Source organism: Hyperolius riggenbachi, chromosome 3 (assembly GCF_040937935.1).
Source record: "Hyperolius riggenbachi isolate aHypRig1 chromosome 3, aHypRig1.pri, whole genome shotgun sequence".
NCBI classification, from domain to species: Eukaryota; Metazoa; Chordata; class Amphibia; order Anura; family Hyperoliidae; genus Hyperolius; species Hyperolius riggenbachi.
In genome coordinates this window covers 509,031,446-509,052,523 of record NC_090648.1, presented here as the reverse complement: position 1 = coordinate 509,052,523, position 21,078 = coordinate 509,031,446, and the positions used below count along the sequence as shown (strand labels likewise).

Genomic DNA, 21,078 nt, shown 5'->3' with positions numbered 1-21,078 from the left:
CACTGTGTGTGTCTCCTATATGATATATATATATATAACTGACATTTTTTATCGCAACAACCAACGATTTATACAGGAAAATCATGACGATTAACAAGGTTGCCCAAACTTTTGCATCCCACTGTATATGCTATATAGAGGCTGGGGGGAGGGGCATCCAGTGGGCGGGGTTAGGAGGGGGACCGTACACTCGGGCATCACTATCGTTTGAAGGTGTGGTATGCTGAATGTCTAAAGGGGACCTGAAGTGAGAGGAATACGGTGGCAGCCATCTTCATTCTCTTATAAACAGTGCCTTTTCCATGGCTGTCCTGCTGGGCTTTTGGCTTTAGTTGTGTGTGAGTCGCACACCTGCAACAAGCATGCAGTCAGTGGAGTCTCAGCCCTGCAACAAGCATGCAGTCAGTGGAGTCTCAGCCCTGCAACAAGCATGCAGTCAGTGGAGTCTTAGCCCTGCAACAAGCATGCAGTCAGTGGAGTCTCAGCCCTGCAACAAGCATGCAGTCAGTGGAGTCTTAGCCCTGCAACAAGCATGCAGTCAGTGGAGTCTCAGCCCTGCAACAAGCATGCAGTCAGTGGAGTCTCAGCCCTGCAACAAGCATGCAGTCAGTGGAGTCTCAGCCCTGCAACAAGCATGCAGTCAGTGGAGTCTCAGCCCTGCAACAAGCATGCAGTCAGTGGAGTCTCAGCCCTGCAACAAGCATGCAGCCGGTTGAGTCACAGCCCTGTAAGAAGTGAAATCACAGCCCTGCAACAAGCATGCTCATTCTGGGCCCGTGATTTCTAGTATAAGAGGCGGAGCATCAGCACAGATGTCAGGAAACCAGCATTGTTTATAAGGGAATGAAGATGGCAGCCTCCGTATTACTCTCACTTCAGGTCCCCTTAAAGAGACACTGAAGTGAAAATAAACTTATGATATATTGAATTGTTTGTGTAGTACAGCTAAGAAATAAAACATTATTATCACAGATATGAGTCTAATAGCGTTTCCAGTACAGGAAGAGTTAAGAATCTCCAGTTGTTATCTATGCAAAAGAGCGTCTCTGGGCTCTGCGACTTTCAGGCTACTTTCCCACCAAGACGTTGCGTTTTAGGGGACGTTATGGTCGTATAACGTGCCCCTAACGCAATGCATGCTGGTGTTGAAGTTGGACGTCACATTGAACTGCGTTATGCAGCTCTCAAAGCAGCCGCTCCAGGTTAGTGATAGGAAGTCCGGATCTTTTTAAGGATTCGGATAATTTGAATCGGATCATTGAAAAGATCCGGATCTTTGAACCGAATCATTTGAATCATTTTACTAGGGAAGCAGACTGGGTGAAATGACTAGCAGGACAGGACTTTCCCTGCACTGTACATTCTGTATGTTCCTGTTTCTTCCAGACAGACATCCTGTGAACCGAATCTTTTATTGTGGTGATCCGGATGATTCGACTCAGAAAAAAGATCCGGATCAAATGAACGATTCGTTCATGATCCGGACAACACTACAGACCCACCAGGAGTCTCCACAGTGCGGTGAATATTAATTAGCTATGTGGCTGGCTGCGGAGTCCTCCTCCAACATTACTCAGCATGTGCAAGCAGACTAACGTGGCTTAGCCCAGTATAAGGTACAGAATGCAGCACTTTGTTTAAATGTGCTGCGTTACTATGTAACGCAACGTGGGTACTGTGAACAGCACATTGATTTTACAGTGCTGTGAGTTAGGCTGCGTTACTGGCTGCTGTAACGTGGGACTTTAACGTCCCACTGTGAAACCAGCCTCAAAGTAGCAGAGAGCTCTGTCTTCTGAAGCTTATTATCTCAAGTGTCTGTCACTATTTACTTTTTCTCTGCAGAGGACAGTTCAAAAGTTCACTGGCCTGCTCTGTAAAACCATTTAGAATGCTGAGTAGTGTGTAAACTGCAAATATCAGAGAATGATGCAATGTTATAAAACACTATATAACTGAAAATAAAAATGAGAATATTTTCTTTGCTACTAATGTTCCAGTAATTATCTGTGCTACGCAACCAATTCATTATATTATCAAAAACATTTTTTTGATTCAGGGTCTCTTTAAGGCCCCTTCTACATTAGACCGGTTTCATTGTGTCGTGTTACCCTTTCTACACGCATGATAAAGTAACAGCAATGAAGATCTGAGGCCTAGCCCTCCTACTGGTCGCGTTTTGCCAGAAGTTCCCAATCGGCTGCGGAGAAAAGAGGGGGGGGGGAGCGCTCCAGGATGCGACTCACTGGTCGCGCTGGCGTCATCCGGACTGTACAGAGCTACTGCTACTACTGCACTGCGCAGTACAGTCCGGATGATGTCAGCGCAACTACGTGAGCTGCACGCTGGAATTGAAGTAGGCCTCTGGTACCGGAGGGGACTCCTGGGCCACCGCCTGGGACCGGAGCTGCGGCGAGGGCACAGGACGGCTGCCAGGGGCTGGAGGAAGCCCTAGGTAAGTGGATCTTTTTATATTTTTATACTGCTCGGATGTATCCTTTAATGAGAACCAGAGATGAAGCACCCTCTTGTATCTTACCTTATAAATCAGTGGGAACATGACAGTAAACACCTAATCTGCTCTTTGTTTCATTGTTTTCTGTTTAATCTGACTTTTATCACCTCTGATAAGAATCCCTGACTGAGCACTCAGTCTAGCTTTGCTACGGAAAGATTATAGCTGAGTCTGTCTTCTCTGGTGTCTTTTCAAGCCCAAGCCTGCCCCCTTGTGGCTGTGCTATAATGACTCAGCTATAATTATTCCCTGCAAAGCCAGATTGAATGCTCAGTCCGGGATTCTTATCACAGCTGATAACAGACACTTTTAGCAGTGAGGATGAAACAGAGAGCATGGTAAGTGTTTTCTCTAATGTTCTTACTGATATATATGGTAAAATACACAAGGGGGCTTCGTCTCTGGTTCACTTTAAGGCCATGTAGTGCTGCAGCTCTTTCTCTTACTGTAGCTTTCCTGTTTGTGTCAGATCTTGGAGAATAGATGGATCACGGAGCTGAAGCAACTCTCCACCATCCAGAAGCAAGAGTACCAGGAGTGGGTGATCAAACTACACCAGGATCTCAAGAACCCCAACAACAGCTCCCTCAGGTGGGTGCAGGAGAGACGCTCGCAGGACTCTATTCAGGGACTGCTGGGGAAGAATGTGGTGCTGATCCTCAGCAAATCACACTGCAGCATAACAGGGTTCAGGGGGAGGAGGGGAGGAGGAGGGCGTTTGAAAATAAAAACCGACACTCACCTGAGGCTTCTACCGTCCCCCTGCAGCTGTCATGTCCCACGCCGTCCTCCAATGATCCTCCGTTCCCCGCCGCCGGTCCCAGTCTGATTACGATTCTAATAAGACTGCGGCTGCGCGGCCTCGCTCCCGCGCGCGTCATCGGGAACTTACTGTGCAGGCGCAGTACAAGAAAACTTCATACTGTGCCTTGTTAGACGAATATCGGATCGAGACCGGCGGCGGATCATAGGAGGAACGCACGAGACATGACAGCTGCAGGGGGCCAGTGGAAGGCTCAGGTAAGTGTCAGTTTTTATTATCAACACCCCCCCCCCCCCCCCCCCCCACAGAACCCCTTTAACCACTTCACCACTGAGGGGTTTTACCCCCTGAGCACCAGAGCAATTTTCACCTTTCAGCGCTCCTTCCATTCATTCGTCTATAACTTTATCATTACTTATCGCAATGAAATGAACTATATCTTGTTTTTTCCGCCACCAATTAGGCTTTCTTTAGGTGGGACATTATGCCAAGAATTATTTTTTTCTAAATGTGTTTTAATGGGAAAATAGGAAAAATGTGGGGAAAAAAATAATTATTTTTCAGTTTTCGGCCATTATAGTTTTTAAATAATGCATGCTACTGTAATTAAAACCCATGAAATGTATTTGCCCTTTTGTCCCGGTTATAAAACCATTTAAATTATGTCCCTATCACAATGTTTGGCGCCAATATTTTATTTGGAAATAAAGGTGCATTTTTTTCATTTTTGCGTCCATCCCTAATTACAAGCCCATAGTTTATAAAGTAACAGTGTTCTACCCTCTTGACATAAATATTTAAAAAGTTCAGTCCCTAAGGTAACTATTTATGTATATTTTTTAATTTTTTTTTAATTACAAAAAAAAAATGGGGAGTGTGGGAGGTAATGAGTTAATTATATGTGTAAAAGTCATTTATTTGTATGTGAAAAATGTGTAGGGTGTAACAACAATAACAATAACAATAATATTTATATAGCGCTTTTCTCCCTGGGGACTCAAAGCGCTGTGACCCTGCATTATGCAGTCTCAAAGGCTAGGGAAAAGAGGTGAGTTTTTAGCCTTTTTTTAAAGCTGTCCAGAGAAGGAGCCTCTCGTACTGATTGTGGAAGTGAGTTCCATAGAGTAGGGGCTGCATAGGAAAAGGCCCGAGCACCAAATGTTAAGTGTATCCTGGGAATAACCAGCTTCATCTTGTTGGCAGAGCGGAGGGTGCGTGGAGGGGCATAAAGTTCCAATAGATCCGCTATGTATTTGGGTCCCATGTGGTGTAGAGCCTTGAATGTCAGCAGGCAGATCTTAAAATTGATTCTCCATTTTACTGGCAACCAGTGAAGAGTTTGCAGTACTGGGGTGATGTGTGAGCTGCAGGGGGCATTGCAGTACTGGGGTGATGTGTGAGCTGCGGGGGGCATTGGCTAGGAGTCTGGCTGCAGCATTCTGTACTAGCTGTAAGGGGCGCAGAACCTTATCTGTAGATCCAATTAACAGGGCGTTGCAGTAGTCTAGGCGGGAGGATACAAATGCGTGAACCAGGGCAGGTAGGTCTTCAGCTGGGATAAGGTGTTTGATTTTCGCTATATTTCTTAGATGGAAGAAGGAAGACTTGACGACAGCTGATACCTGCTGTCTGAGTTTTAGATTTCCATCCAGGATCACCCCAAGGTTTCGCACAGAGTCTTTATACTGTACAGTATCTCCCCCAATTGCTAGTTTGAGGTGGTGAGCGTTTTGAACTTTATCCATCATGTGTGGACCACCTACCACCAACACCTCTGTTTTGTCAGAGTTCAGCCTCAGCCAGCTGGTGTTCATCCAATTTTGTAAATCCACTAGACACGCATTTATGGATGCTGATGGGTCTTGGGTGCCAGGCTTGAAGGACAGATACAGTTGTGTGTCATCTGCATAACAATGGTATCCTAAACCATAGTTCTGGATTATTTTGCCCAGTGGGAGCATGTAGACTGCAAAGAGTAATGGTGATAGTACAGAACCCTGTGGAACTCCATAGGCAAGTGGCACTGGATTAGAGTAGTGTGTGCCCAGACATACTTGCTGTGTCCTGCCAGATAGGAAGGTCTGAAACCAGCTAAGAACAGTACCCCTTAGGCCACAGTAATTCTTCAGTCGCTGGATTAGTATTTCATGGTCCACAGTATCAAATGCTGCTGACAAGTCAAGAAGAATCAGAATTGAGCAATCACCCTTGTCCCTTGCAGTAAGTAGATCATTCATTACTCGGACTAATGCTGTTTCAGTGCTGTGCCTTTTCCTGAATCCTGACTGAAAAGTATCAAAGATGTTGTTATCTGTAAGCCTGGCTTCTAGCTGGTTGGCGACTGCTTTCTCGATAACTTTTGATAGGAATGGTAAGTTCGCCACAGGTCTGTAGTTGGTTACAGAATCAGGATCTAGTGATGGTTTCTTCAGGAGGGGTTTTATGATTGCTTTCTTTAGTAGTTTACTATTTGGCCACAAGATGGCCACAGTAACTTTTTGTTTTAATGCGACCTCCAAGCTTCCTTCCGGAAGCTTGGAGGAAGTATAAGGAGGCTGGACACGTGAGTTTTTTCTCACAATGATCGCGCTGCCCATAGGAGAGCAGCGGGTCATTGTGGGGCTTAGATCAACGAACGGGAATGGATTTTCCCGTTCATTGATCTCTGGGCGAGCGGGCGGCGGCGTGTTTACTAGCGGCGGGCGGCGTGTTTACGAGCGGGAGCGCGGACAGCGTCGGGAACGGGGAAAGTACGTATTTCTCCGTCCCTGGTTGTTAAAGGATGGAAAAAGGGGCGGAGAAATACGTACGCGCGGGGGTAAAGTGGTTAAAGTGAACCTAAACCAAAGTGTAAAAAAAAAGTTTCACCTACCTGGGGCTTCTACCAGCCCCCTGCAGTTGTCCTGTGCCGGCGCCATCCTGGAATGATGCTTCGGTCCCCCTGCAGTGGCTAAGTTTCGTTTTTCCTCTGAGCCTGTGGAAATCTTGTATTGCGCTGGCAGCAGGAACATGAATGACGATGCGCATGGACAGGGTCGTGTAGGCGCAGCCAAGCTCCATGTAAGGGTTTGTTTGGGTGTTTTGTTTTTTTTGTTGTTTTTTAACTTTGGTTTAGGTTCACACCTGAAGTGAGAGGGACATGGAGGCTGCCATATTTATTTCCTTTTAAAGTGTACCTGAAGAAAAATGCCCCTGGGGAATACATACTGTATATTCTGGTGTATAAGACTACTTTTTAACCCTTGAAAATCATCTGAAAAGTCAGGGGTCGTCTTATACGCCGGGTGTCACTGATGCCGTGTGATAAGCCCTATCCTGTTACCGCCTCTCAGATCTCGCTCCTGAGGACTGTAGTGAAGCGGTGCAGGCGCACATGTGTGAGATCCTGTCCTGTTACCGCCTCTCAGATCTTGCTGCTGAGGACTGTAGTGAAGCGGTGCAGATGCACATGTGTGAGATCCTATCCTGTTACCCCCTCTCAGATCTCGCTGCTGAGGACTGTAGTGAAGCGGCGCAGGCGCACATGTGTGAGATCCTATCCTGTTACTGCCTCTCAGATCACGCTGCTGAGGACTGTAGTGAAGCAGTGCAGGCGCACATGTGTGAGATCCTGTCCTGTTACCGCCTCTCAGATCTCGCTGCTGAGGACTGTAGTGAAGCGGTGCAGGCGCACATGTGTGAGATCCTATCCTGTTACCGCCTCTCAGATCTCGCTGCTGAGGACTGCAGTGAAGCGGCGCAGGTGCACGTGTGAGATCCTATCCTGTTACTGCCTCTCAGATCTCGCTGCTGAGGACTGTAGTGAAGCGGCGCAGGCTCACATGTGTGAGATCCTGTCCTGTTACCGCCTCTCAGATCTCGCTGCTGAGGACTGTAGTGAAGCGGTGCAGGCGCACATGTGCGAGATCCTATCCTGTTACCACCTCTCAGATCTCGCTGCTGAGGACTGTAGTGAAGTGGTGCAGGTGCACATGTGTGAGATCCTGTCCTGTTACCGCCTCTCAGATCTCGCTGCTGAGAACTGTAGTAAATCGGCACAGGCACACATGTGTGAGATCCAATCCTGTTACCGCCTCTCAGATCTCGCTGCTGAGGACTGTAGTGAAGCGGTGCAGGTGCACATGTGTGAGATCCTATCCTGTTACCGCCTCTCAGATCTCGCTGCTGAGGACTGCAGTGAAGCGGCGCAGACGCACATGTGTGAGATCTGAGAGGCAGAGAAGGAGGTAAATGGGATACAAGGGCGGGGCCAGAAGGGTGAAAGAGGCGTGTTTTATGGGCACAGCGCAATCTATTCTTCCATACCGCTCTGATAAACAGGGAGACAAGGAGCGTTGACCAATCCAACCAGTCAATCAATCGCCTATATACTGGGTACCACATACAGTACAGCACCAGTATCTATTCATACATATCACCAGTGATTTTTTTTTTTTTAATTTGAATTTGGTGTGCGTTGGAAGAGGGGTAGTCCTCATATGAAGGGCACAGCTATCCTTTACAAAACCCTCCTAGATAAAAAAGAACTAGCTCCAAAATAGCAGTTGACCCAATGGCAAGAACTCCTACAATCAGAAATAAACATAGAAGACTGGGAGATGACTGTTAAAACATTGAAAAAAATCTTCACATTGCATTAACCATCATGAAGGACTACTCAAATGTATATGGCAACGGTACATGTCCCCCGAAAAAATCTCAAGATTTGACTTCGATGTATCACCGTTATGTTGGAGGGGATGTAACCAGATTGGCACCATCTCACATATTTTGAGTTGTCCCACATTGAAATGACTATGGAGAGATGTGGAGAAATTTCTCAAGCAACTCCCCATGTCCTTAGAACACCTTCCCCCTGGTATGATATTGTTCCATGTTGGTACCACAGATTTGCCTTCTCAGGAGAGACTAATACTCAATCATATTCTTATAGTAAACAGAAATTTAATTGCCAGCTACTGGAAAACTAAATATACTCCAACCATCAAAGAAGTACTAAGACAAGTAGAGTCTAACCTTGTAGCTGAAAAAGCTTGGTCTATTCACTGTGGTACTGTAAAGTCATTCATGAAGAGGGCAGATCTGTGGCCGACTGTATATAAGGAGTCAAAACTCTTAGAATCCTAGATCTTAGAATTTCTGAAACTCTATTTACATTTTGTTCTCCTGCCTATAAAAAAAAAAGTGTTTATAAAAAAAAAAAAAAAAAAAATGCTTCCCTTCTATTCAGTGACAATGAAGTTCAACCAACGTTTATATGGTGACCTATCGAGTCGAATAGTCTATATCCACCTTGACATGTATAAAGACTATAGACATATTACTTTACAGACAGACAACACTATTACCGTATGCTGTTATGTAGATAGTTTAGTTGAGTTTGGTTTAATGTTTGATGGTTAATACCTGATTCGGTATATGAATATTAATATATGCTTAATGAGACTCTGTAACATCAAAAACCTCCCCTGGGGGGTACTCACCTCGGGTGGGGGAAGCCTCGGGATCCTAATGAGGCTTCCCACGCCGTCCTCTGTCCCACGGGGGTCTCGCTGCAGCCCTCCGAACAGCCGGCGACTGTGCCGACTGTCAGTTCAATATTTACCTTTGCTGGCTCCAGCGGGGGCGCTGTGGCTGCTTTCGGCTCTGAAGTAGACGGAAATACCCGATCTCAGTCGGGTCCGCTCTACTGCGCAGGCGCCGGAAACTTGCGCCTGCACCGTAGAGCAGACCCGACGGCGATCGGGTATTTCCGCCTACTTCGGAGCCGACAGCCGTCAAGAGCGCCTGCGCAAGAAAGCCGGAAAGGTAAATATTTACGTCGCCGCTGTACGGAGGGCTACAGCGAGACCCCCGAGGGACGGAGGACGGCGTGGGAAGCCTCATTAGGATCCTGAGGCTTCCCCCACCCGAGGTGAATACCCCCCAGGGGACATTTTGACGTTACAGATTCTCTTTAAAGAAATATATTAATAATATTAAAGCTATTCTTATAGCCATATGGTCTATCAAGGTTTGAGAATTTGATCAAGGTTCAAAAGTTGACATATACTTACAAATACAATCTTATATCTTAATCCTTGGTGACCGTCGTTCTGGAGGTTCACCACCTCAAAAACAATATGGTTAGCAAATGGACATTACCCATCCCCTGGGAACTCTGTATTCCCCCATTTCCCAGGAGTTGGAGTCCTTAAAGGGAACCAGAGAGGAAGCACCCTTGTGTATTTTACCATGTATATCAGTAAGAACATTAGAGAAAACACTTACCATGCTCTCTGTTTCCTCCTCACTGCTAAAAGTGTCTGTTAACAGCAGTCACAAGAATCCCAGACTGAGCAATTAAATCTGGCTTTGCTGGGAATGATTATAGCTGAGTCATTATAGCAAAGCCACAAGGGGGCAGGCTTGGGCTTGAAATAACACCACAGAAGACAGACTTAGCTATAATCTTTCTGTAGCAAAGCTAGACGGAGCAGCCTGACTTCTCAGTCGGGGATTCTTATCAGACGTGATAACAGTCAGATTACACAGAGAACAATGAAACAAAGGGCAGATTAGGTGTTTACTGTCATGTTCCCACTGATTTATAAGGTAAAATACAAGAGGGTGCTTCATCTCTGGTTCTCTTTAATAATGCTCCACATAATTTCTCAGAATAACCATTGTAAGATATACAAAAATGATTGTACCAGAATATATACCACTTAGGCCAACATAGATGTTATTTGTTTGTGTGTCCTAGTCTGTGTTCAAACAGCCTAATACAACTTGTTCATATTGTTCAGTGACAGCAGTTCATAAACACCAAGACAACAATAATTTTTAACCCCATTGGATAACTCTACAAATAAACTCCTCTCTAAGGGCCCCATCTGTCCTGGGGTGCCACGGATCTCTTCCCCAGGGGTGCCCGGCACTGCCCGCTGTCCCCTCCTGGCCGCCGCTATCCCCTCCTGGCTGCCGCTGCCCCCTTCCCCCCCCCCCGGCTGACCCCACGGCCAGAGCTTCAGAAGTTCAGACCTCGATCAGCGGGCGACCAGATACAGCGGGCGCTAGGACCTTGCGTACACCGCTGATATGCAGAAGTGACATCACTTCCGCATACACAGCGTGGTGCGTCCGGCGCCCGCTCTATCTGGTCGGGTCGCCCGCGGTGCTGATCGAGGTCTGCTGGCTGCGAGGTAAGGGAGGGGGCGCACCTGGCACTCACTATCGGGGGTCCCTGTCACTCACTAGCTAACAGGGGTCCCTGTCACTCGCTATCTGGGGTCCCTGTCACTCACTATCTAGGGTCCCTGTCACTCACTAACTGGGGTCCCTGTCACTCACTAACTGGGGTCCCTGTCACTCACTAACTGGGGTCCCTGTCACTCACTAACTGGGGTCCCTGTCACTCACTAACTGGGGTCCCTGTCACTCACTAACTGGGGTCCCTGTCACTCACTAACTGGGGTCCCTGTCACTCACTAACTGGGGTCCCTGTCACTCACTATCGGGGGTCCCTGTCACTCACTAACTGGGGTCCCTGTCACTCACTAACTGGGGTCCCTGTCACTCACTAACTGGGGTCCCTGTCACTCACTATCGGGGGTCCCTGTCACTCACTATCGGGGGTCCCTGTCACTCACTATCGGGGGTCCCTGTCACTCACTATCGGGGGTCCCTGTCACTCACTAACTGGGGGTCCCTGTCACTCACTAACTGGGGGTCCCTGTCACTCACTAACTGGGGGTCCCTGTCACTCACTAACTGGGGGTCCCTGTCACTCACTAACTGGGGGTCCCTGTCACTCACTAACTGGGGTCCCTGTCACTCACTAACTGGGGTCCCTGTCACTCACTAACTGGGGTCCCTGTCACTCACTAACTGGGGTCCCTGTCACTCACTAACTGGGGTCCCTGTCACTCACTAACTGGGGTCCCTGTCACTATCTATCGGGGGTCCCTGTCACTATCTATCGGGGGTCCCTGTCACTATCGGGGGTCCCTGTCACTATCGGGGGTCCCTGTCACTCACTAGCTAACTGGGGTCCCTGTCACTCACTAACTGGGGTCCCTGTCACTCACTAACTGGGGTCCCTGTCACTCACTAACTGGGGTCCCTGTCACTCACTAACTGGGGGTCCCTGTCACTCACTAACTGGGGGTCCCTGTCACTCACTAACTGGGGGTCCCTGTCACTCACTAACTGGGGGTCCCTGTCACTCACTAACTGGGGGTCCCTGTCACTCACTAACTGGGGGTCCCTGTCACTCACTAACTGGGGTCCCTGTCACTCACTAACTGGGGTCCCTGTCACTCACTAACTGGGGTCCCTGTCACTCACTAACTGGGGTCCCTGTCACTAGCTAGCGGGGGTCCCTGTCACTAGCTAACGGGGGTCCCTGTCACTCTCTCTAACTGGGGTCCCTGTCACTCTCTCTAACTGGGGTCCCTGTCACTCTCTCTAACTGGGGTCCCTGTCACTCTCTACCTGGGGTCCCTGTCACTCTACCTGGGGTCCCTGTCACTCTACCTGGGGTCCCTGTCACTCTCTACCTGGGGTCCCTGTCACTCTCTACCTGGGGTCCCTGTCACTCTCTATCTAACAGGGGGCCCTGTCACTCACTAACTGGGGTCCCTGTCACTCACTACCTAACTGGAGGCGCCTGTCACTCACTAGCTAACTGGAGGCGCCTGTCACTTACTAGCTAACCTGGGGGTCCCTGTCACTCACTACCTAACTTGGGGGGCTACCATATTAAGGGGCATTCTGCCTATTTATGTGAAATGCTGTCTATTTATGTGCCTCATGACTGCTAAATTTGTCTTGTTGGGAGCCTTATGATTTGTTGGGGGCCTCACGATCGCTGAATTTGTCATGTCGGGGACCTCATGACTGCTGAATTTGTCTTGTTGGGGGTCACATGATTGCTAACTGCGAGACTATGGGAAAAGCTGAATCCTTATCATATGAGACAATAGCATTAAACCTACTTTTTTAGCTTTTTAAAACAGAAAATAAAACTAGGAGGTTCGATAAAATTGAATACATTTTTCAGGAGTAGGATGGATGAAATTGTTTATCTTCACAGTTTATTTTCAACTTGGATTTTCCATAATGTTCATGTATGAGTTAAAACGTTTGTACAGTATTTAGTTTAAATTGCTGTTGCCACTTTGCGATAGATAAGTGACTTTTGGGTTGCACTTTGGGCACTCGGCCTCCAAAAGGTTCGCCACCACTGTCATAATCTAATGTCCCACCATTGCTAAGTTCATGTAAATTTGTCTCCACCCATGACAACACCCACATTCTGGTCCATGGCCCACCCATTTTTCGGTGCGGCGCGATAAGCACGCCGCACAACGTGATCCTCATATTTTTGGCACGCTAGCTGCAGTGTGTGCTGATCTCTGCTGCCTACAGTATGTACAGTATACGCTGTTCTCTAGTGCCTGCACTGTATGCTGATCTACCTCCAGTGTGTACAGTGTAAGATTAGTGACACCCTGGCCCCTTGACAACCAGCTATATTCCGTGTGACTGACTGAATTTGAAAATGAAACTACCAAGATTTTTTTCCCCATGTTTCCTATATACATGGGTGGTGTAAGAGGGGATATCTGGTGCCATAGCATGATATTCATAAGATTCATAAGCTGCCTGCTTATCAATATCATGCCATGGCCCAGAAATCCTCTTTTCCTCACTAGGACCGCCCATGTATATAGGAAAAGCTGCTAGTTTCATTATCAAATCAGCTGCAGAGTAGTTAAAACTTTAAAAGACACTATTAAAAGAAAATGGCCAGCTACTTACCTGGGGCTTCTTCCAGCCCCTAAAGTTGTTCTTATTCCTTGCAGTCATTCCGGGCAGCTTTGTTCCTCTGCTGCCCCCTCTGAACTCTGCATGCGTGGCCACTCACCTCCTCCATAATGTTCCAGTGACCGATGGCGTGCTGCACTTGCACAGTAACTAAAAATTGCTACTGTGCATGGGGAAAACGCTCCCACCCACAAGAGCGAGGAGGTGCGGTTATAAGGAACACACCAGCTTGAAATGGCGGTGAGGGAGCAGGAGGGGATTCCTATACACAAGACAGAGCCTAGCATGTCACTTTAAAGGTGTGGGGGGGGGGGGAGCGATTCCCCACCTAGTAGCACCCAGAGTGTCTATCCCCACCCGGCTACTTTTTCATACCACCCGGCTGGAAAAAATTTCTGGGGAGAACACTGGTACTTACAAATACAATCTTATATCTTAATCCTTGGTGACCGTCGTTCTGGAGGTTCACCACCTCAAAAACAATATGGTTAGCAAACGGACATTACCCATCCCCTGGGAACTCTGTATTCCCCCATTTCCCAGGAGTTGGAGTCCTTAATAATGCTCCACATAATTTCTCAGAATAACCATTGTAAGATATACAAAAATGATTGTACCAGAATATATACCACTTAGGCCAACATAGATGTTATTTGTTTGTGTGTCCTAGTCTGTGTTCAAACAGCCTAATACAACTTGTTCATATTGTTCAGTGACAGCAGTTCATAAACACCAAGACAATAATTTTTAACCCCATTGGATAACTCTACAAATAAACTCCTCTCTAAGGGCCCCATCTGTCCTAGGGTGCCACGGATCTCTTCCCCAGGGGTGCCCGGCACTGCCCGCTGTCCCCTCCTGGCCGCCGCTATCCCCTCCTGGCCGCCGCTATCCCCTCCTGGCTGCCGCTGCCCCCCCCCCCCCCCGGCTGACCCCACGGCCAGAGCTTCAGAAGTTCATACCTCGATCAGCGGGCGACCAGATACAGCGGGCGCTAGGACCTAGCGTACACCGCTGATATGCAGAAGTGACATCACTTCCGCATACACAGCGTGGTGCGTCCGGCGCCCGCTCTATCTGGTCGGGTCGCCCGCGGTGCTGATCGAGGTCTGCTGGCTGCGAGGTAAGGGAGGGGGCGCGCCTGGCACTCACTATCGGGGGTCCCTGTCACTCACTATCTGGGGTCCCTGTCACTCACTATCTGGGGTCCCTGTCACTCACTAACTGTGGTCCCTGTCACTCACTATCGGGGGTCCCTGTCACTAGCTAGCGGGGGTCCCTGTCACTAGCTAACGGGGGTCCCTGTCACTCTCTCTAACTGGGGTCCCTGTCACTCTCTCTAACTGGGGTCCCTGTCACTCTCTAACTGGGGTCCCTGTCACTCTCTACCTGGGGTCCCTGTCACTCTCTACCTGGGGTCCCTGTCACTCTCTACCTGGGGTCCCTGTCACTCTCTACCTGGGGTCCCTGTCACTCTCTACCTGGGGTCCCTGTCACTCTCTATCTAACAGGGGGCCCTGTCACTCACTAACTGGGGTCCCTGTCACTCACTACCTAACTGGAGGCGCCTGTCACTCACTAGCTAACTGGAGGCGCCTGTCATTTACTAGCTAACCTGGGGGTCCCTGTCACTCACTACCTAACTTGGGGGGCTACCATATTAAGGGGCATTCTGCCTATTTATGTGAAATGCTGTCTATTTATGTGCCTCATGACTGCTAAATTTGTCTTGTTGGGAGCCTTATGATTTGTTGGGGGCCTCACGATCGCTGAATTTGTCATGTCGGGGACCTCATGACTGCTGAATTTGTCTTGTTGGGGGTCACATGATTGCTAACTGCGAGACTATGGGAAAAGCTGAATCCTTATCTTATGAGACAATAGCATTAAACCTACTTTTTTAGCTTTTTAAAACAGAAAATAAAACTGGGAGGTTCTATAAAATTGAATACATTTTTCAGGAGTAGGATGGATGAAATTGTTTATCTTCACAGTTTATTTTCAACTTGGATTTTCCATAATGTTCATGTATGAGTTAAAACGTTTGTACAGTATTTAGTTTAAATTGCTGTTGCCACTTTGCGATAGATAAGTGACTTTTGGGTTGCACTTTGGGCACTCGGCCTCCAAAAGGTTCGCCACCACTGTCATAATCTAATGTCCCACCATTGCTAGGTTCATGTAAATTTGTCTCCACCCGTTACCACACCTATATTCTGGTCCATGGCCCACCCATTTTTCGGTGCGGCGCGATAAGCACGCCGCACAACGTGATCCTCATATTTTTGGCACGCTAGCTGCAGTGTGTGCTGATCTCTGCTGCCTACAGTATGTACAGTATACGCTGTTCTCTAGTGCCTGCACTGTATGCTGATCTACCTCCAGTGTGTACAGTGTAAGATGTTAGTGCCTTTACTGATTGTAAACCAGCTGTATTGTATGCTGATCCCTGCTACTTTCAGTATGTACAGTATTAGCTGTAAAGCCTGGTACACACATACAATTTTGATTAGCCAATTTTAGCTCTGTTCATATAATTCATTGTCTGTTGGCCCACTTACTGCACGGGGGTGGTAAAATTGGTGGTCAGTGATTGACCAATCAAAATTGTATGTGCGTATACATCTTTGATCTATGCCTATACTGATTGTAAATTTATCTAAATAAAGTACAGGGGGCTCCATCCAATATTTCGATGGGCAGGCCCGTTATCTGTAGCTTACACCGCTGCTAAGTTCATGTACATTTGGCCACGCCCACTCGCCTCATGGCCACGCCCATTTTTTGCCATATACCTCCCCACCTGGTGCCCACAGGTGCCCCCGATCTCCAAGGACCCTAGAAACGCCCCTGGCCTCTTGTATTTGTACCTTGTCAGTTGTGGTGTTACTGGGCCTCTTTATTTGTACCTTGTCAGTTGTGTTGTTACAGGGCCTCTTTCCTTTGTACCTGCAGTGAGGAGATAAAGGTGCAGCCGAGCCGCCTGCAGGAAGCGGCGGAGTCCAGCGGCTCGCTGTACGAGGAACATGGCCAGCTGGAGGAGAGCTTCACCATACACTTGGGTACGTTCTGAAGATGTTACCGGAGGCTTCAGTGGCCATACACCATACCGTTTTTTTTTTAAATATCTGTTCAATTTTAGAATTGCGATCAATTTTTCCGACTGATTGTAACATTTCAAAAATATGACCAATGTACCACACACATACACATTCGATGTTTCCCCAATAAAAATGATTGGAAACTCTGAGAAAATTGCTTTTGTGTGTGTATCAATAAATTGCAATTTAACACACACCATACAATCTTTAGAAAAATTGAAGAAAAATGTCCAACATTCTGGATCGATAAAAATCGGGAAATCAGATTTTTCAGTCGAATGGAAAAAAAATTTCTTTTTTTTTTCCAGGAGATTTGATGATATTTAATTGCCAAAAAATCGGATCGTTTTATTGTATTGTGTGTGTGTGTGTGGCCACCTTTACACTTTTCTGATGAATTTAGATGTAGGGGACGATACTGAGCCGTTTTGTTGACAAGGCATTTAGGCAGATTTCTAGGACCTGGTGGATGCGAGGGGCCTGGCTCCACCTCTTCTTATCCCCACCTTGAATGTGCTGGCAACACTACTTGTTAGTTGGTGGGGTGGCTCAGGGCCGCCGGTGCTTATTTGGCGGGGGGAATCAGCATGTATTGCTCAGAACCAGCCCGGGTTGTCAGAACACAAGTCTGCACAGTGCACACAAGTCCATCAGACATCCCTGCACACCGCACACTGAGCCATATAGCGGATCTCCGCTCAGTGTGCCCAGACCTATCAGGATCAGGCTCTTATATCTTAATTTGCAGCGGTACATCTGTTCCCAGGCTATGATTGGCTGTTGTGAGTCATGTGTCCTGACACTTCCTGTTTCCGCAGGGGCTCAGCTGAAGACCATGCACAACCTGCGTCTGCTGAGGGCGGAGATGCTGGACTTCTGCAGACACAAGCGCCATCACCGGAGCGGGGTGAAGCTGCACAGACTGCAGACCGCCCTCTCCCTCTACTCCACCTCCCTGTGTGGCCTGGTCCTGCTGGTGGACAACCGCATCAATTCCTACAGCGGCATCAAGAGAGGTGAGCCAACATGTGAGAGAAAGAGAACTTGCGGCTTCCTTCTCCTAAATAAACTGCACACAGGCTGAGCCCATTGTCCCCCCACCCGCTCAAAGCCGATCCGGCATGTGCCGGGCCATCATCTCTCCTTCCTATCTCCATAGCAACAGAACTAGAGGCTAGCAACCTCCCCTTCCTCCTTAGCAACAGAACTAGAGGCTAGTGACCTCCCCTTCTTCCTCCATAGCAACAGAACTGCAGGCTAGCGATCTCTCCTCCCTCCTCCATAGCAACAGAACTGCAGGCTAGCGATCTCTCCTCCCTCCTCCATAGCAACAGAACTGCAGGCTAGCGATCTCTCCTCCCTCCTCCATAGCAACAGAACTGCAGGCTAGTGACCATCCCTTCCTCCTCCATAGCAACAGAACTGCAGGCTAGCGATCTCTCCTCCCTCCTCCATAGCAACAGAACTGCAGGCTAGCGACCTCCTCTCCCTTCTCCTTAGCAACAGAACTGGAGTCTAGTAACTTCCTCTTCCTCCTCCATAGCAACAGAACTGCAGGCTAGTGACCATCCCTTCTTCCTCCATAGCAACAGAACTGCAGGCTTGTGACCTCTCCTTCCTCCTCCATAGCAACAGAACTGCAGGCTACCGACCTCCTCTTCCTCCTCCATAGCAACAGAACTGCAGGCTACCGACCTCCTCTCTCTCCTCCATAGCAACAGAACTGCAGGCTAGCGACCTCTCCTCCCTCCTCCATAGCAACAGAACTGCAGGCTAGCGACCTCCCCTTCCTCCTCCATAGCAACAGAAATGCAGGCTAGCAACCTCTCCTCCCTCCTCCATAGCAACAGAACTGCAGGCTAGCGACCTCCTCGATAGCAACAGAACTGAAGGCTAGCAACCTCCCCTTCCTCCTCCATAGCAACAGAACTGCAGGCTAGCGACCTCCCCTTCCTCCTCCATAGCAACAGAACTGCAGGCTAGCGAGGTATCTGTACAATGCTGTACTGTCGCCCGAGAAATCGAGTTTCGCCCCCTGTGATTGACATTTTGCATGCATGTATACGCACCTAGGCTGGTACACACCATGCAATTTTCATTTCAGGTTCCTTTCCAGAAAAAGTTTAAATCGGACAAAAAAAATATTGTACAGCCTACTGCTTTCCAGCAATTGAATTCCAGCTCAAAATCGATCTGTTTCTCAATCGGAAGCAGATCAGACATGCTGAAAAATATCAATCAAAATTACTGGCTATACTTCCGTGTGGATGTCCTTTCCAGCCATTTTTGATCAAAACAGTCAGAAGAATCAGCAGAGGTGGCTGTATGGGGCGAAACCCCTCCCACCACAGTGATGTCATGACCATGGTTCTGACAGTTTGCTGTCTAGCCTTGTTGCATTGTGAGAAATAACTGTTTCCAACTGCCAAGCAAGCAGTATTTACCTCTGTGTATTTATATCTATAAAAAACAACCTTTTAGCCTATCGCATTGTTAGGGGGTGTGGTCATAGAGAATGGCAGTTGGTGCTATCTACTTTTTTTTGTCAGCAGTAAAGATGGTGACCTGCAGGCTTATTGTGGATCAAACAATATGAACAAATTACATGGCGAATATCAATTTATCTATTGATTTTTCTTGTAACTTCTCACTCTGCAATGCATTGGTTTATTTTTTCCCTTTTCGCTAACGTTCCTCGTTAATAACGCCCCTTTTTCTTTGCTCAGATTTTGCCACGGTGGGCCAGGAGTGCACAGACTTCCACTTCCCCCAGCTGCAGGAACAGCTGGACGTGGTGCAGCAGGTCGTCCTGTACGCCAGAGCGCAGAGGAGCCAGAAAGCCAGGCACCAGCAAGGTCAGTGCAAGGGGGAGGGGCTAACAAGCCATTGCCACGGCTATGCAAAGGGCGGGGGCACAGCTAGTGTGTCTATATGCGCGGGGAGGAAAAATAACTTGCGGCATGCAGCTTTTCTTCCAGGTTATATTAAAGTGGACCTGAACTCTTGCACAGGACAGAAGAAAAACAGAGAAATGCACCCTGTATGTATTTAGAGAGAAGAGCCTGTCTAATTCTCACTCATCTTCAAGTAATTAACTGTAATTTGGTCTCTCAGCAAACCAGGCTTAGATTAAAGAGAAACTCCGACCAAGAATTGAACTATATCCCAGTCAGTAGCTGATACCCCCTTTTTACTTTAGAAATCTATTCCTTTTCACAAACAGACCATCATTGGGGCGCTGTATGACTGATATTGTGGCGAGACCCCTCCCACAGGAAACTGTGAGGACCGTGGTACTCCTGGCAGTTTCCTGTCTGTGAACCTTGTTGCATTGTGGGAAATAGCTGTTTACAGCTGTATCCAACTGCCAAAACAGCAAGCAGCAGCTACATCACTTGCCAGCAGTAACAATGTCACCATGTGATAAATGTCAGAATGTAAATCAGGGATTTAAAAGCATTTACAATGGGCAAACACTGACTAAATCATTTATACATAATTATAAAAATTAAGCACTTTTTTTTTTTTACATTATTTTCACTGGAGTTCCTCTTTAACTCTGTCCCACCAGTTTGAAATAGGGATGATCAATGAAATGCAAATGTTATTGAATTAATGCAAATTTTTATGCAAATATATACAATCAATGTAAACCTGGGTGGGACTTGATTGATCCAGTTTCGTGCTGCATAGATTTGCATAAAAATTTGCATTTATTTGCACACACTTGGAAATATTTGCATCTCATTGATAATTCCTAGTCTGAAACAGTCTGTATGCATGTTGGATTAGTGTGGCTCTGTACAATTAACCAGCTGACACATCATTGCATTCCAGCGGTTTTGGAGGTGTGGCTAGCTTTCAGGGACAACAAAGGATGATTTGCAAATTCAGCAGTGATGCATTGTGGGAAACATCACATGCTCACTCCAATCTGAATAATCGCTCAGGGCTTGTCACACCTAGGACATTTTTGTGTTTTTTGTTTGTTTTTTCAGCACCGGCGATTATTTAAAAAAAACGCCCTAAAACCGATTGTGCAATGAATCCTTATGGGATAGTTCATATTTCGTCTGCTTTCCGCTCAGCAAAGCGCTGCCTGTACCTTTTATTTATTTTTTTTAGGGCGATTTTGGTACAATGAAAGTTGTAGGAAAAAACCACAAAACACTCACAAAATTGCTTTATGCGGTGATTGCGTTCATGCATTTATAATATACATTGTATTTATTCTTTTCCGGGCCAAAGAGTTCACTTCCTGACTTGCGTCGGGAAGTATTAAAAGAAAGCGCTTTACAAAAAATCGTAGCGTGAAGGTAAGCGCCAGGACGGGGGAAAAAATCACTCACAAAATCACAAAACGCTGACCTCAGCTATATCAGCGATTTTAGATGTGGACAAAGCCGAATACGTTCTGTTTTAAGTTTTTGTTTTTCATAGCGTTTTAGTAAGAGGGCTTTTTGGTCCCCTCTAGCCCCCTTACAGGCTCCTGGGAGTTCTGGTTCACCAGGAGCTTGCTGGGTAATCTGTAACTCTGTCCAACAGGTTCACATATATTTTCCTCCTTCTCTGACTGATTGCCACTGGAAACTCTGGAGGGGGAAGCTGTTTTTATGTTTTTCTTTTACATCTCTTCCTTCCTGCTCTGGGTGACTGCCAGTAGCAAGTGAGGAAAAAGGCTCTTATGCAGTTCACTTTTTCTCCTGACTTTTCTCCTAGGACAGTGATGGTGAACCTTTCAGAGGCCGAATGCTCAAACTACGACCCAGCATAGACTTATCACTGAGTGCCAATGGGGGGGGGGGGTGTTTGTGGCGCAAGCCGTGCCAAAAAAAATGGGCATGGCCATGACATTGTATGGGCGGGCTAACGTAATGATGTAACAGCGA

The 21,078-nt window shown here is 47.4% G+C and overlaps 1 protein-coding gene across 2 annotated transcripts in view; it reads left to right on the top strand.

Moving 5' to 3' along the window:
- The window catches only part of FERRY3 (FERRY endosomal RAB5 effector complex subunit 3), a 93,240-nt gene that overhangs the window by 15,365 nt on the left and 56,797 nt on the right, over nt 1–21,078 (top strand). For both annotated transcript variants that reach the window (XM_068278361.1, XM_068278362.1), the window contains exons 6-9: nt 2,985–3,106; nt 16,044–16,150; nt 17,008–17,205; nt 18,916–19,044. In XM_068278361.1, coding sequence (XP_068134462.1) covers nt 2,985–3,106; nt 16,044–16,150; nt 17,008–17,205; nt 18,916–19,044 — 556 coding nt within the window. The remainder of the gene's footprint in view (nt 1–2,984; nt 3,107–16,043; nt 16,151–17,007; nt 17,206–18,915; nt 19,045–21,078) is intronic.